At 35.4% G+C, this 18,234-nt stretch overlaps 1 protein-coding gene across 5 annotated transcripts in view; it reads right to left on the bottom strand.

The window, feature by feature from the left end:
- Positions 1 to 328: 328 nt before the first annotated feature.
- The window catches only part of LOC119637287 (protein sidekick), a 218,132-nt gene continuing 200,226 nt past the window's right edge, over positions 329 to 18,234 (bottom strand). Inside the window, exons 8-15 of one of the 5 annotated variants that reach the window (XM_038033213.1) lie at positions 15,266 to 15,694; positions 12,767 to 12,964; positions 6,001 to 9,225; positions 5,638 to 5,916; positions 5,253 to 5,279; positions 4,809 to 5,129; positions 4,384 to 4,718; positions 329 to 4,320 (exon numbers count right to left, since the gene is read on the bottom strand). In XM_038033213.1, the coding sequence (XP_037889141.1) occupies positions 4,078 to 4,320; positions 4,384 to 4,718; positions 4,809 to 5,129; positions 5,253 to 5,279; positions 5,638 to 5,916; positions 6,001 to 9,225; positions 12,767 to 12,964; positions 15,266 to 15,694 (5,057 nt within the window). In that variant the 3' untranslated portion in view covers positions 329 to 4,077. The remainder of the gene's footprint in view (positions 4,321 to 4,383; positions 4,719 to 4,808; positions 5,130 to 5,252; positions 5,280 to 5,637; positions 5,917 to 6,000; positions 9,226 to 12,766; positions 12,965 to 15,265; positions 15,695 to 18,234) is intronic. The other 4 variants (XM_038033214.1, XM_038033215.1, XM_038033216.1 and 1 more) reach the window with 4 other exon arrangements.

The raw sequence follows: 18,234 nt of genomic DNA, 5'->3' as shown, positions 1-18,234 counted from the left end.
TTTAATCTTTCAATAATAACTTAAAAGTTAAAGAAGTTAATTCTAGTAAATAAAAAAGGAAATTCTAAAAAAATTCTTGCTTTATGTTAATGGAAAGTATAATAAGAGAAACACCAAGTAAAAAAGTTAAATTCGAAGCGGGCCGAACCACGCATACCCACCACTATGCTTTTCGCATTCTACTGTCCAAATTCTTTTATTTGATATACCTATCGCTGATATTATTAAAAAGAAAAAAGTAGTCTCGGGGGGCCCATTTTAGAATTAACCTATTTTTAAGCAAATAAGGTAAGGTAAGGTAATGGTGCAATGTCCAAAATAATTTTAAATATTTTGTCTTGTTTGCGTTTGTAAGCATAAAACCTCAAAAAAGTGAAAAAATAAAATTTAATGAATTGTAACTTTGCGTGGGCATAGTCGATTTTTCCCATTTTTTGGACATAGAGAGCGGACTCTTTCGTAAAGTAAGTATGAAAAATGTCAGCCTTCTAACTTTTATAACTTTTGAGAAACGAGCAAAAATCTAGAAAATGTTTGTTAAGAAAAACGAAGTTGCGTTTAGTTAATGGTCCACTGCGGGCGTCTGCTCTGGCCAATTTGGCCCATTTTCATTATCAATTTGCGCGAAAAAACATTCAATGTTTCTACCAAATATAAAGTCGAGATTTTCATTTTTGCGACCAGGGGAATGCCAACAATAAACACCGCGCAGACACATTGACGGACAGACATGGCTAAATCAACTCACAATTTCACGCTGATCAAGAATATATATAATTCATAGGGTCTTTCAAGCTTTCTTTTGGAAGTTACATGCATTACGAAAAAAAAAAAACAAACTGAGTATATCGTTATCTTGCAGTGGTGGGTTTAAAAAAAAAAAAAATTTCGATTTAAGAATAAAGTTATAAATAAGTGTACATATAATATAATATTTGAGCAACCTGGAAAATAAAAACGAAAATTATGCTAGAATTAGCCAAAGTTGCACTTTAGAAAGTAAAAAAAAAATAATAACTATAATTGTAATAATAATTATAATACATAGAAATACTTATATACATAAATGTAATCAGTCTATAGACAATGTTTTCGCTTTTCTATGAGTTAATTGAAAGAACTTTAATAAATACATATAATGAGTTCATTTCTTATAGAAATCCATGTAAAGTATGAGCTACTCATACTGTAACGGTTGCAACAATTGCATTCTTAATATGGCCTACAGTCAATTAAAAAAAAAAAAAAAAGAAGAAACACTACTATATAAATTCAGTTACATTTACAAGTGGGAGATAATCAGAATTAAATCGAATTGTATTTTAGAAAGTTACTAATTTTACTTAAGATATATACTCATGAAATCTAAGCTGATTAGATCAGCCTTTTTTAAGAAAATAAACTATAAAAAATTCACCTAAGCGAAGGCATTACAAAAGCACATTAGTTGTAAAAAAATAATAAATATATTTTTTATGAAAGCAATATTCCGTAAAAAGTATATTTAAATATTTATATGTTTAAACTTTAAAATAAATAGAAAAAAAATTAATTTTTATAAAATATGAATTATTTAGTTTGATAAAAAGTTATTAGAAAATAGATGAATGAACGAACAATAACAATAAAGTTTAGTTCTCTGGACCTAAGTGTTATGTAAGTCGCTTTTCTTAAATTGCTTTATCGATAAGATGACATCGGTTGAACATCAAGATACTAATTTTTAATACAAAATCAATACATATATACATATATATTTGATTTCGCCAATAAATTCCTTTGTATAATGATCCACATAAAAAAAGCGAGCTACCTTGACTTAAATTTAAATGTAACGACGCCTTTAAGTTTGGAGATCTTAAGATGAGTGAAATGTACACATTCTGTACATCGTCACCTAAAATTATAAAAGGCGTAAATAAATATTTTGTGAGGTTTAATATCCACCACTTCAGAAAGGGCATATAGTAATAATGTATTAATGATAATAATGTTGTTAATCCGCACGTAACACCCGGAAATCCCATATCAGACATACACTAAAGAAAAATCAATTTTGAATGGATTCATGTGATTATTTTACTCAGTCCAATAATTTGGTGCTCTAAAATACCATTTTCAGAATGATTTATATCCAAGCATAATAGGCTTTCGCAAGGAAAATTTCGGCAAAAACAAGAAGAAAGTTACATTTAAATTTATAGGAAATTTTTAATACTCGCCAATTTAAACCTACTTAAGAAGTGCAATTATTTTACTGCCGTACTATTTTCGAAATAATGTAAGATAATCAGGATAAAGAGAAAAGAAATCTTAGAAACCATCAAACTAATTTTATAAAAGTTTGGATTATAAGTGACCTTTATACAAGTTGGATTTGAAAATATCAACAAAATAGCTTTTATCAGTTCGTAAATATACTTATCAGTGCGATTTTTGTCCTTCAATTAAAAAATTTATAGCTTTTCATGCCTGTTCTGCGATCGTTAACGTTTAAACCTTGGCATATCAATTGGTTGATCACAACTTTTTAAGAGGGGAATATATTAAAGAAGCTATAACGTTGGCGAACGGAATTTTGTGAATATTGAATGGTCTACTAAACTTTGAAACTTAACCAGCGAGCGGTGTTTGGTTCAGCAACAATCGCCAATTAAATTAAATTTGTTAACACAATTTGTTTTCAATAAAGTCAAGTTTCTAGTTCCCATCAACCTTTCGAATAGCCGGTCAGTTACGTATCAGGTGAAATGATTTAAAATGGTAAACAGTACTTAATGTTCTCGTGCCAATGAGGCATAGTCATGAAAATGGCCACTGGGTATGATGATAAACAAAATTTATTGATTTATGAATGATTCGAAATAACTAGACATCGATGCAAGCAGTTTGTTACATATTTTCGATAAAGATTTGTAGTTGGGATGCGTATGATAGAAGGTTGATTCGAGAACTGAAACAGAACGGACACCAATTTCATGTGAGTTATAGTGCATCAAAACTCGTTTCATGGGAAATAACAATTTCAATCGTTAAATTATTCTCGGCAATAAAACTCGCCTTTGGCTCAATGCGTGTTTAAATATGTCCCGTTTCGCGTGTCCCCAGCAATTCACGTCAGTTGGTCAAAGGGGCCGCCCTTGTGTGTGTTGTTACAAGCAAGGACTGAACTTAACGGTCAATCGTGATTGGCTATACGCCTAAATGCGACGGCGTAATGGGGTTGTGTGGCTGACGAAAGCGTCGAGCTATTAAAAGCGGAATACGGGGGAACCTATTAATGGAGACTTTATATTTGCTTCATTTGAAATCAACTATGACAGAAATTGATCGGAAATTTGAAAGTATACTATACGGAAATATTATGAACTGAGCTTTTAATATATAGATAGTTCATTCAAATCCATCCATCGGTTTATGCATTATATATGTGTATGGGTTTTAGGCGATTGATAATAATTACTTGCTGTGGGCCTACAAAAAAAGATCTAGATAGATTTCTATCTAGTTGACCGAACTAAAATTTAGAAACTTTGATAAAACGACATGGCATCTATCCACCCTACAATTCATAAAAAGTATTTTATCTGCAAAATATATTGATTACGCCTTTTTTAGTTTTTAGATAACGATATGTAATTTTGAATATGCATTTAGGTATGTTACTAAAATTCATATAGTTTTTTTTCATGGATTCGCACTAAAAAAACTTCAACATTTAAGCTATAATGAATGATTGGTTTCAAAAAAATTAAATATGTTTCAAAAATATTTTTCTATCAAATTGTATAGAAATGAATGCATTCTGGTACCTTAGGAGCTATTACATTAAGCTACACAATTTCCTTAATTTTCTAGTAAACCTTAGTTAATCTTAAGAAGTATAATAAAACGTGTTTTATTTTAATAAATAGGCAGACATTTGTAGTTAACCAATTTCAAAATGGTTTTGATGAGGGTTTCCCTTTTGTGTTGGTATGTAAATTAATCTTAAATGATTTATTTTCTTTCTTTTTTTTTTTTAGCGTTTCGTTTGTTGTTTTTGTTAAGTATCTAGGTTTAGAACTCCGTTGATTGTCAGACAAAGGAGGAGAAGCCAGGCAGTGGTGCTCTCGATCTGGCCATATTATTAACAATAATTTGACCGCCATTGAGGCTCATCACTGCACTGCCCTCTGGTTCAGAATCAGTGTAACTCGAGTAATTGCGCACTGGTTTTTGTTTTTTCCACGATTGGCGTAAAGAGTCATTGACATTAGCGTAATGATTAACAAAGGAATGTGGATCAGAGCGTACGCTCTCGTTTTCGCTTTCCGAGTGCTACAACGAAATTTGTAGAAAAATAGCTTGACTTTTTTGATGTATGTTTATCTATAAGCCTACCTGTGAAGCTTCTGAAGAGCTAACTTCGGAAGGTTTTTCTGTAACACTGCTGTCGTCAGGATTTTCGTCATAGCATTTTAAGCTTTCTTCATCACTATGATATGCTACCGATGCTGGCGATGGTCTTGGTGGACTTTTTCCCAGTTGTACATTGGTTGGCGGCCGACTGTTAACTTTCCTGCTCATTGTGCCCAAAGTACTTCTATTTAATGTACCCGCACTATTTAGAGTACCGGTGCCACCGCCATGACGCGATCGATATAATTCCAAAGCCAACTCTTGTCTCTCATCTACAGACATGGCCATTGATTCTTCTAATGTCTTTTGAGCTTCTTCTATTTAAAAGAAAAAATAAATAAATAAATAAAAATATATAGACATAACACTTTTTTACTTCGATCTTGCTAAAGCATCTTCATACTTACGTTTATATTTATAACTTTTGCTTTTAACACATAACACTGCTATAACCATTATAATTATGACAATGGATGTGGCGGCAAGAGCCACCATAAACCAGGTTTGCCGGTAAAACGGTTTATGTTGCAAATAATCATATTCTAAATGTAATTTGGAGGATGTTAGTATTGAGTCTTTCGAATAAACAGGGAATGAAATGCCAAAACGATTATAGGCTATAACACGGAATGTATACGCAGTGGAAGGCAAAAGACTCTGATAACTCACGGTAAAGTCTTGTGTGGTTCCGGTGGTTGTTTTCGTAATTGTTTCCCAACGCGAATCATCTGTAGAGAAATGAAAATAATTTTTCGCCTTTATAAGGAAATTTGTTATAATTTTTCTCGAAATATATATATGTTTTTTATATAATATATGAGATAATAATAATATCAATAATCCATACTTACAAATGAATGACGGTTCTCCTTTTTCTACTTAAGTAGTTAATTAGTACAGCGCACCAATGAAATAAAGAGTAGAGGAAAGACGAAATTGTAAAAAAAAACTTAAAGTTTATAAACCAATACACCCGTTAGAATCTTATACATCCACTATTAAGTTTATTGTTACATTCGTAGACTATAGTTTACAAGTCACATCTCTATCCAATTCAGTGATTTTCATATTGAAGCACACCATGGGTATATATTGACAACTCTACTAATGTAGTAATAAACTTTATATGTGTCTTAATGATGATCATGGCGTGGAAAAAACAGTCGCGTAAAAAATGTTATTTTTACCCAAACAGTCATGCATTGTTTATGTAATAAAGTAATAAAATGAACTCACCGCGCTTTTTGGCTTCAATGTAATAACCTAAGATTGGCCCACGTCCCGAAGGACCGTTAACCCAATGCATTTCGACGCTGGATAAAGTCTTTGCTAATATCAGCTCTCTAGGCGCTACAGGAGATCCTTCTTGCGGGCCAGTAGTAACGTTTTCACTTACTGCGGGACCATAATCAATTGTTTGGGCGCGAACAGTAAATGTGTAGGTGACTTCTTCTTCTAAATTTTGCACTAGAAGACTAGTACTGGACACTTTTTGCTTCACTTGTTTACTAAATTCTAAGTTGAATGAAAAGCATAACTTAGAAAATCAAAAAATATAAAGGATATTATCAAAAAAAAAAAAAAAAAAAATGGACTTACTTTCATTTTCTTCGGTAGTTTCATAAGTTACTAAATAGCCTAATATTTCGCCATTACGAAATTTCGGTACGTCCCACGATACCTTTAGACTTTGCATGGTTATATCTTCGAATCTCAAATTTTGCGGAGCACTAGGTAAACCTTGTAGCGTTTTAACTGTAATTGGAAGCGAGCGTGGACCATCACCGGCTGGGTTAAATGCCAAAATTTGTATACGATATTCAGTAAATTTATCCAAAAACACTAGACTATGTGAAGTAGCCGTGGCAGACACGACTTCCGTTTCCTCTTCCCACTTTCTGCCGTCCTCCAGTTCTTGAGGAGAATCTGTAACCAAGTAGAATATTTTGTAGCCCAGTAGATCGCCATTCTGCATACTTTGTTTGGGCGGTTTCCAGCGTAAACGCACTTCAGTGCTGGATATAGGAGCAGCATCTACTGCGCGTGGCTCACCCGTCGGAACAGCTTCTCCCACGTAAACTGCAACTGGTGGCGTAGCCGGTCCTGGGCCTTGTGAGTTAAACGGCAAAACGACAATTTCATAATTTCGATCTTGTTGTAGGTCTGAGAGGACTACTGAATTTACGTTTATACCCATTACATCAGTTTTTGGTGTCGCTTGCAACGCTGTTGGAAAATCCGAGAGCTGTTGATATAGAATACGATAACCCCCTGTAGCAGCGTCACCATTCCACATAGAAGTTTCTAAAGCATTCCACTGTACGCGTACCGAAGTTGTGGTAATGGGTACAACTTTCAGATTCGAAACAGCTACAGAAGGCGCCGCAGGAAGTGTGCGTACTATAATGCTTTCACGGCTAAAAGAGGATGGTCCCAAGTCATTAGTTGCTTGTAAACGAAATTGGTATGTAGTATGAGGTTTTAAATTTGTAGCTGTATATGAAGTTAAAGTAGGATCTACACGTTCTGGAAGTAAGAACCAAGGTCCATCGTTTTCTCGCAGTTGTACTGTATAATAACGTAGTGGAGCAAAACCGTCTCTACCCGGTGTCCAGCTAAATGTAATTTGATGAGCCTGAATTTGACTGCGCGATATTTGAGGCATTGAGGGTGGCTGGGGTCGTTCTCTATTATTGGTCGTGTACACTAACACGGAGGCAGTCTTACCCCATCCCAATCTCGTTTGGGCCGTTACACTGAAAGTATAATAACGTTCAGCTAAAAGTTGTGCAGCTCGAAATGTACGATCAGATGGTGAAAATTCTCGACTATAATTTAGGTTTGTGCTTCCATTTAGGGAATAAGTAACTTGATATGCTAGAATTTCGCCATTGGGATCATCAGGTACATCCCATATAATGCGGGCAGTTGAAAACGAAACATCGGGAAAGCTAACATTAGAAGGAGCACCTGGCGTGTCTTCGAAGGTTTGCACTCGTACCGGTGGCGTACTGAGAGCTCCATCACCTAAACGTGTAAAAGCCATTACTTGAATGTGATAAATGACGAATTTTTTGAGCTCTGTTAACGTGGTAGTAAATGAGCTATTACTTGAAATGCTTTTATGCAAAACCTGACCTCCTCTGCTTGTAGCAGCGTAGAAAACTTTATAGCCGTCAATTTGACCATTTCTGTGTTGCTTCGGAACTTCGCCCCAACGTACTACTATAGTTGTGGAAGACGTAGCATTGGCTTGTACGTCTAAAGGTCCATAAGACGGTACAGCTTCTCTGGTTCGTTCAACGGCTGTAGCGCTGTCCTTTGAACACCCTACATCATTCCAAGCATTCATAAGTACTTCATATATTGTCCATTCCTCGAGAGTCTCCAGAACGTGGGAATTGGCGGTGTGATCTTCGATTAGGACACTTTTAGGAGCTACTTTGTTATCACTTTCCATTTGACGAAAAGTAATGTTATAGCCTCGAGGATTCCCAAACCATTCCCTTTGTTGCAAAGGTATCCAGCGCACTCTTAGCTGCGTAGCACTCATAGCTCTGACCGTTACATTAAAAGGGGGATGCATTGGACGAGCTTGAATCGTTTGAAAATCCTTGGTGGGTTCGGAGGGCTTAGATGCACCTACCACATTGGTAGCGCTTAAACGCAATCGATATTGCGTGAAAGGCGTCAGACCTGTCACGGTTAAAGTCTCAGCGTCAGGATCCGATATTTCGCATACGGTAAACCATGTTAAATTTCGAGCTGTTTGTGCTTCCACTTTCCATTTGGTTATTGAGGAATTACCATCAAAGCCAGGAGTAAATTGTAGTACCACTGAGAAAGCTTCAATGTTTGATAAAGCCAGATTAGTAGGTGGCTCAGGCAGGACAGGTTCCACGCCTGATTGTATAGTGGCAGTTTTTGGAGGTCCACCACCAATACGAGTCCAAGCTCTTATTTCAAACCAGTAATGAGTTGTCGCTTGCAGTTGCGTCACTATCAACTGAGTGTCATCAGCTGTTAAATTAACTGATTTCATGCTTTCCGGTCTATCTTTCATTTGGTAACGAACCGTATAGCCTGTTAATAAGCCATTCAAATTCTTGGGAGGAGCCCACAAAACCTTAACTGACCTATCAGAGACTTCATCGAAATGCAAAGCAGTAATTTCATCAGGAATATCTTCTTTTGTTTTAACAGCTATTCTGTAACTTCTTACACCATCCCCGGGATCTGTGAAGCAAAGCACAGTTATATTATAATCTTTAAACTTTTCGAGTCCAGTTAAAACGGCCGCTTGCTCAGCCACAGGATCAATTAGACTGGGCGGCACTGTAATCATGCGCTCTTCAAATTCGCGCTGTTCATCGTCTATCATTTGATAACGCCAAGCTTGTATTTTATAACCTTGGTTGATACCATTTATTTGTTGAGGATTTGGCGGGGTCCAGGTAACTCTCACCGATGTTGAATTTATGGGGACAACTTTTACATTTGTAGGCGGAGCCTCTGGTACACCTTCTTTTGTTTTAATTTTAGCACCTTCGGTGTAGACGCCCACACCCATGTCATTATAGGCAGCAATTTGCACTACATAATCCTTCCACGTAATCAATTCTTGTATCAAATAATTACGCTGAGCTTCATTAGTTATGTTTTGATACATCCAGGGTACATTGTTGTAACCGAACAGACGGTATCGAATTATATAACCTAATATTTGACCATTGCGATGTTCCTCCAGAGGAGGTTGCCATTGAGTGATAATTTCCGATTGTGAACGAGCTGAGCCAACGAATCCTACCGGTGGTCCAGACGGAGCTAAGTGACAAATATAATAACAGACAGATATTAGCGTGTGAAGTATTTTGACAAATGTGTTTTAAAAAGACCTAAGGTAGCTTATAAGAGGACATATATACCTCGATGAAGCGGTAATTCTACGTTAGACATATCCATAGCCCCAGTGTGCATATGTACGGAAAAAATTTTACTTAGCATTACATTGAGGATACAATTTAATTTTAAACAATGGTTAAATAAAAACTCGAAAAAATTTGCAAACAAATATAATATAATGGCAAAATGTTCAATAATTTAAAACATAAACAAGAAAAATTTGCAGCAAAATTCCTGAACGCAAACAGACATACAACTCCTTAAAAGTGAACACGAACTACAAATTGTGGGAACAAACAATTTTGAAAAATTTTTCTGGTATCCGTTGAAGATTACCTTTACTTGTTTTTTCTTTGTCACTCGGTTATATAGAAGTAATATTGCATCAAAGATCCCATATGGTATATGCATTTTCAATAAGCATATATAGCGCTACCTAGTTAGAATCGTCTGTGCGTTAACTTTATGGTTCTTATATAATTATCATATCAAGTTCGAAAGTCAATTAAAAGCCATTATTCGATCTCTCTAGACAAACTGCAGGTCTTCGAACATATTCACTTAAAGACTTTTAGCATTAAATTGGACGCAATTTTAGAGAAATATTAACTTGATAAAATTCGTTATAGCACACTAATCTTTACTGCAGCGCGTAAGTCAATTTCTCAAGTTACATCACTCATTTATTTCTCTTAAAAGCGTTTAGATGGGAGGCTTACATTTCTATCCTAATTTTCCACTTTCAATTTCATATGCCGAGGTATTATATTTTGTCGATTTTGGTCGAGAAATATGAAAAATGAGACACTGTTTTCGTACAAGGGTCTTTTTCAAAATTGGGTTTAAAGAAGAAATGGTCCATATTCAATTTTGCACAAGAACTTCTACGATGTTACTACCCATAATTCAAAAACATTTGTGATGGGTGTTTGCTGGCAGTTTTTTTTGGGCTTTTTTCAGCCGGTTCTGGCCGAATAATCTATTTTATCTCAAATGTGTAGCAGGTACTATAAGAGTATAAATATTAGGGCGGGGAAAAGGAAATCCATTATTTTAACGTGAACATTAAGACTTTATATAACAAGTGCCGGGTTATCAACTTTGGGCAAATTTGCACCGTTTTGTTCTATAATTTGTTGCCATTTTAAAGATGGCTTCACAATATGTCTTTTATAGAAGCGTTGGTCGCTATTGATATAGGAATCTATTTTTACAATCTTCCCTTGATGTCAATTTCCTATAGCTCAGACTCGGACTCTATGTTGGATGCATTAAAATTTCCTAATCTAGCTCTCGCAGTTTCTGGCGAGTCACTATAGATATGTGTGGCCTTTTGGAACCAGGAACATCTCTCCTATTGGCCAATTCTGGCCATTTATGGTCGATCGCTGGTTTCAAACGACAGTAGAGATCTGAATTTAGTGCTTCGCCGTACAATAATGATTTCTTTTCAGTCCCACTAAATGCACAGCATAACCTTCCTGACCGTTAGTCCTGGTTTGGGCGTTTTCACCACGTTCGTTTTCGCACAATGTTGTTGTATGTGGCTCATTTCTCATCCTCAGTCGCCATCCGTTTAAGAAATGAGTCGACATCATTTCTTTTGGCCAAAGCTTCGTAAATGGAAATTCGATCCATCATGTCTTTTTTGCGTTAATTGGTGTGACACCCAAACATCAAGCTTCTCTTTGAATCCAGCTTTGTTTAAATGGTTTAAAACTATTTTATGGTCGATCTTTAGCTCCTGGCTGATGCTGCGGCTGTTAATGTCCCGCTCAACTTCGATCATCCGGGTCTACCCGTGTGAGGTATATCTTTAACATCAAAAATTCTTGAACGGTATCGACGATTCTAACACTGCAGGTAATCGGCTGTTTCTGTATCGGAACGGTTTTTTTTGCATTTAGAGTTTTAGCCGCTTGACTTGCCTTTCCGCCTTTATCAAAGAAAAATTGTAAAACGTACCGAATTTTCTTTTTGCTGCCTTTCATTTTTAAGACCCTTGTAACTCACAACTGAACCGATCAAATGAAAAACAGGAAAAGAATTTTGTTAGTGCAAAATGTTACATTTCTAACGAGCATAAATTTGAAATTGTTTAATAAATACTTTGCGAGATATCGATCACTACCCATACAATATACAATTACTTATATTCGGTTGGTCTGGATTTCCGATATTTATTACTTCGATTGGGTTGGCCGTTCTCTATCCTTTTTGCACTCGTAAATCGAAATCGCAGATGTATTCGCCGTGCTTCGACAATTTTCTGCCATAAATAGTAAACTTATTTTTGCTTTTCTACGAGTGGCGATAATTTTTATGGACGAAAGGGAGTAAATCTATTCAGAATCTGAGGGTATATTGTGAGGGTATATTGGATATGAGAAATATTTTTTCCCAAAATTGGTAGCACCGCAGCAAACGCTTGTGTTAAGTTTCGCATTTTAGTGTTTTAACTGCGTGATTTTTGAAATGTGTTAATCGGACTTGGATCTACGCGCGCAATCCGGAAACAACCGATCAATCGAGCGGATATTGTGCAAAAGATGAGCCAAAAGCGAGAAAGCTGCGTCAAACGCGCTCAAAAATCAATGTGATGTTAAGAGTTCTCTTCGATTACTGTGTCGTCGTACACTATTAATTTCTTCGTTTGTGTGGAGCTATTCGCAAATAGAGCATATAACATAGATGCTTCAAAGCTTAATCAACGTTAATTTTATGTCATTCAATGGTCCCTGATTACCACTACTAACGACATGCTATGCAGATTCGTCTTCGTTTCGCCGGTATTGAAGGATGCACACTATTCATAGTCACTGCTTTTCTACGGGTATAGTAGTGCACGTTTCACTCTAGCGCGTCAATGCTTTCCGCAAAATTTTAGGAAAACTGTACCCACTTTGAAGTTTCCCAGACGCCCGATCCGCGATGTCAATCTACAACGAAGATTGTTTCGACACAGTGATGACACTCTTGGTATCAGAAAGAACCGCTTCTACTCAGAGATTTGCTGGGGATTCACTTTGGGCTATGTCATATCTGACTGGAGATTGGCATTTAAACATTTGAATTATTAGGAAGAAAGTAGCACCGCGTAAAGAAGCAGAAATAGCTTATACTAATGTAAGCCAGATAAAAACAAAGTCCTTTTCTTAATCTATCAATTTTGCAGTGACCTCCTTCGCTAAATTTCTTCCTAAATATTGATTAATTATAGATTTTATATATTTTTTCTAGTGATAGTTGTCGCAAGTGTGATGTATAATCTATTGTGCATTTCATCTAGCGAGCGATCAAGAATACTTTTTACTTGTTTTTAATGAAGAGTTGTTATAAAAAATGTAGTAAAACAATAATAACTAAAAAATAATAAAAAAGGAGTAAATGCAAATAAAAAACAAAAAAAAATTCACGCAACATAAATACAGAGAATAAATACGAATGATAAGCATTTATTTACCTTCTTGGGGCAATTCAACGATATTGCTGGGATCTGAAGGTGAGCCTTCCCCGACTTGATTTACGGCACTGACACGAAATTGATAAACTGTAGCGGCCTTTAAATTTCGCAATAAGATCCAACGTTGCTCCGATGAAACATTACTTAACTCCGTAATCCAATTAAGCAATGGATCAGGTACAGGACCTACGAATTTTTCTATGATGTTAATGAAAGTGGAAATTTTAAGTGATAATGTGTGTATGTAAGGAGAAGTAAAGGGTTTTGGGAATTAAATTATATCGTTAAATTAGTTGAAAGAGCATCCACAATAATATCAACGATGTTGATAAACGATCAAGTTTTATAAACCGACGTACGACGGACAATAATAGTTTATACAAATTATTGTCGACCGGGTGTTTGGCATTTGCATTAACGTTGAGTTTATTCAGTTCAGTTGGTTTGGTACGTTGTTCAGTTGATTTACAACATATAAGCACAGAGGGCGTCGATTTTGTGTTACAGTCCAGAGGCGGCCATTGCGATAAATTTTTTATATATATCACATATATATGATGTATATTTTGGTTAAAAAAATTTTCAAGTGTATTACATATAAAGTTTAGTTTTTTTCGCGATATATCGAAAAAGAAAAAAGTTTGTAAAAGAGAAGAAACAATAAAACGAAATACAAAATGAGAAAAAGAAAGAAAAAAAAGAACGTATTGTTGATGAGAAAAGTGATGTTTTTGCTTTTTATATTTTGTAAATAAAAATGCAACAAAGGAATTATAACAATGTACACCATCACTACGTATGTATGCATATGTGCATAAGTAATCTGAACATATGTTCTTATAGTGTGGACGATTGTTGAACTTCAACCAGAGCAATTTGGTAGGTTCACGTTGCAGTTTGCTTTTTGCTTCTTTTTGAATAAAGCTTTATCAAAATTTGTTCATACAAACTTATGCATAGATGCCTATGTTTAAGCACTTTGGTCAAGGGTGTTGTTGGGTGATTCGCTGACACACACAAGCATATCTGCAACCATGGACTTTATTCGTGCAGTGAGTCTACACGTACAGTGAGTCTAATTAATATTGAGTTTTTCCGCTCGACAAAAAGTAAACGCTTGTTAAATCTAGTTCATTCTCCAAGCAAAAAAATTTTTTTTTACTATTTTGTACTACTGCGGAGTACATATTAAAATATAAAAAAAAAAATTAAAACATTATTCCAGTAGACTTCTAATACTATATTTTTTTTTCGTATAAGGAAGGATACGAAGATAAAAAAACAGCATATTATTAAAAATTAATATTCGGTGGGTTATCTTGCTGAGTATTTTCGCAAATGGCGGCCCAATTCATGCCATATATTTTTGATGGGGTCCGTGCCTGGTGATTGGAGAAGAGGGTGAACACTTTGGGCTGGTTATATAAGAGCCATTCTTGAATTAAGCGCGACTTATGCTTGAAGTCGTTTTGTTGGCAGAATTTGTATGTTGCCAAAATATCAAGTTTGTTCGCACTTTCTTTCAAATTTGCCTTCAATATCCCCAAATAACCCTGCTCGTTTAGAATACCATCCATAAACAGCAATTTTCCGACTCCATTGGCTCCAATTCATACCCAAACTGTAATATGACTATTGCAATGTCCGCAGTAAGCCGTTGATACAAGAAGTAATAGGGGGTAGGAGTAATAGGTAGGTAAGACAGGGAAGGCACGTTTCTAAGTCCATTTTTCCCGTCATATTTCAATGCCTTCCGTCAAAAACCTAAAAAATTGACTATAAGATGAATGGAGTAAGATCCCTGTTGCCTATACAGGCAAAAATTATACTGAATATGTCAAAACATTTAAATGACGTTATTAAGGAAAAAGGATATCCCTCCAAATATTAATCTTTAACAATTTACTGTTTTCTCCTTCGTATCCTTACTTATATGAAAAGTTGTTAAAGTTATATAATTTTCTTGTCTACTGGAATAACGTTTTGTTTACAGAATGGTAAAAGAAATTTTTATGTTTCGACAATGGCCTAGGTTTAACAAGCGTTCACTTTTTATCGGGCGAAAAAACCCAATATTAATGACACTCACTGTAAATACATTTATTTAAATATTTTGGGCTAAAAATTACAGCACATTCTTATGAAACAACGTATCATAATATCAATTTTTTATTGTTCTTATTGTTATTATTCTTGTCGCTATTGTTGCTGACGTTGTTGTTATTGTTGTTGTTGGTATTGGTGTTTATTGGTGTTGTTGCTTTTGATTTACATATAAAAGCTAAACAACGCTTATATATGTAATATATTGAATGCATATTATTCTATTGTTTGGCGGCTAGCGTGCTACATGAAAATCCTTTTAATTATTATGAGTAACTTGCACACAAAAACTATCTATGCGCGCCCGTAACCTCTTCTGCTCGCATTTAATAATAATCCAGTAAATTGTATTGTGTGTTCTGAAGGGTTTGCCAACGAAAAATTTGAAAAACTTACCTAATTCGGATACTTCACGGCGCTGTATGATGAACTTTGAAATTGGACTGTTGCCATCGAAACCTGGTGTCCACGAGATATTTATGGCCCTTTGATCGAGTGACTCCAAACGCGTTGCTTTTACGTTAGTCGGTGGAAATGGTAGCTCAATGACACTTAAACGAGCGGAACGAGTTTCATTGCCACCTGGCGACGTTACAACGCATGAATAGGTGCCAACGTCAGAGGCACGCACCGCTTGTATCTCTAGAGTACCATCTGATTGTACACCAATTCGCTGTGAATTGCTAATGGCTGTGCGGTGACCTTCGCGATACCAATCAATATTATAGGGCACCGTTGGATCACTAGAAACTGTACACTGCAGCGACGCGGTTAATCCCAGCAATACGGTGGCGTCAACTGGTGGGTGAATAATTTGTGTTCGCACTATTAACATATGGGAAAGAAGAATTATCAGTTTATTTCCGTTAAAATACTATTGCTTTCCCTTTCTTGAGAACGCACAAAATTCAAAGTAAACTAAATTTGCTTTCCCGCCTTAAAAATACTGATATATGTCAGTTGTACGTATTTTCCTACACCGAATAGGGAAATTGAATATAAAAAGGAAACAAAATTTTATATAAGGCTCTCGCTCACTTTAAATCAGTCAATTCAAATAAAAAATTTTAAATTTTCAATATTCACCGCCTCAAGGGATGGTTAAATTATTTCATTTACGACAAGTGTTCCAATCGTTCGTCCATAGAGAAGATTTGTAGTAAGTTTTAATTGACTTTGCCTCTTATGAACCGTGGGCTGGTCTATTGTAGTTATGTTCATAGTCGCACCACGTCCACACCACGTAGTCAAAACAGAATGCATACGTCATGTTTAAGTGTACCGTCTCAATCGTTTTGTAAACGAACGCGAATGAGTGTTGGAACAACACATATTAGAGAGACGGATGGGCGGCCAAAAAGATGAACGTGCAAAAATGCACTCAAATATTTGTCCTGATTGTGTATTACAAAGGCATGTAGTTAATAAATTTATCGGCGATAAATAAAAAAAAAAATGTGGTATTCAGAATTTTTTTATTATTTTGTGAAACTGCACTTTTTACACCTTACGACTCTTGCGGCATAAGGGCATATTAAGCTTGTGCGGATGTACACAACACGCAGAAGGACTAGAAATATACCTACCTTTCATTTTACTGATCGATTCAGAATCCGAAATCAATCTGCCCGTATGCGGGCTAGTCCATTTGTGCTCAGTCTGTATATGGCGATTTTTGGGATACATTGATGCAATTTGGTATGCTAGCACGCTTTGGTTCAAGTGTCAAGCCTATGAAAAATGGTCCTGATCGGATCATTTTTTCTACTACTCAATATATGATGCATTATTTTGAAATATCGTTGTTGAAAATAATAGTTCAATTTTCAAAATCGCCGAGAATTAATAAAATTCGGGATCGGATGGGTCAATTTATGTTCTATAATCACTACTACGACAGCTGAATCTTCATTTTCAATGTTTCTTGAGGAAAATGTGTTCATAACAATAATTTGACATAAAACCTAAATTTACCGAATTTGAACCACATTTTTTTTTTTTTTTTTTTGCTATAACCAATCACTCCGTGTATGTCCCCTATTCGTCTCACACGGGGATGGCCAGAAAGAAGAGGAGGAAAGAGAAAGAAATAGGGAGTTGAGGCCGCAGGCCAGTGCGCATGCGCCCCATCTATAACTGTTATAGATTTACCAATTGAGCTTTCACTATAGCTACTACCGAAAAAGACTATTCCGCATTTGAGATTTGAACTCCCGAACACTAGCTTGGTAGTCGCGATTGTTATCTACTCGTCTACTCAGGCGGATTAGGCAGACATATGTCTATTTTTCGGATCCTACTCCATATAAAGTTTCTAACGGAAAATTGTCTTTTTTATGGCAAAAATCCCTAATTTTTGGCAGTTTACGAAGGAAAGTGCTCCGTGAGAGTAATTTGATATGAAACTTAACCGCATCAAGTTTGGGTCAATTAGGGCTACTTCTTTGAAAATCAACGCATATAAATAATATCAGGAAGTATAGACTGTTATATGCCAAGAAAATCTAATTTTTGATATTATATAATGAAAATTCGTTCATGTGTAGGAATGTAAAAATTGACCAGAGGAATTTTGGATCGCATTAATCCATTTTTTAGGCGCCATTTTATGTGAAAGTACTTATGAAAAGCACCCCTGTAACAAAGTCCTTTTTTTGATGGCGGTTTTTTATGACGAAAGCAATTGAAAAATCGTAAAATCTTTGAAAAGTGAATTAAGTTTGCTAAATTTGGACCACTTCAGTTTACGTTTCACGCATCCTTGAATATGAGGGCTTTCTTCAAAAGTATGGCTTTGCCAAAAAATAATGCATAAATATTTGTGTTTTATCAGCATGTAAACGAACTCTATACATAAATTTAATTCATATGTACTTTTTTTTTAAAATTATATAGAGAAGGCGACAAAGGGAAAGAAAGGAAAACAGAAAGAAATAAAAAAGATAGGGAGATAGGCTGCCGAAATTGTTTTAGTATTAACGCAACATAGTGGCATATAATTCAGTTTGCTAAACTTGAAATCAAGCGTTTGTTAAAAACTTTTTTTATCGAGTAGCATAAATTACAGTCCGATTCCAGACAGAAATCTTCTAATCGCCAAATTAAAATTTACTCTCAAATACAAATATCATGCTCACTATAGAATATAATGCTAATATATACATTATGTACATAAACAAAGAGAATGAGGGAGAGATAGATAGCTTATCTTAGCGCCAATCCATTACAAGCATGGAGGGGCACTGTCCGGTTTGTTAAACATGAATTCGTGAGCTTGTCAATAGCTTTTGTTACCGACTAATGTAACGCACAGACTTAGTGTCTTTGCAATTTGCATTTCCAGATTGACATGGACGAAGCATTAA

This window comes from Glossina fuscipes, unplaced genomic scaffold, assembly GCF_014805625.2.
Source record: "Glossina fuscipes isolate IAEA_lab_2018 unplaced genomic scaffold, Yale_Gfus_2 59, whole genome shotgun sequence".
NCBI lineage: Eukaryota > Metazoa > Arthropoda > Insecta > Diptera > Glossinidae > Glossina > Glossina fuscipes.
The sequence above is the reverse complement of the archived record's forward strand: the minus strand, read 5'-3'. Positions and strand labels throughout refer to the sequence as shown.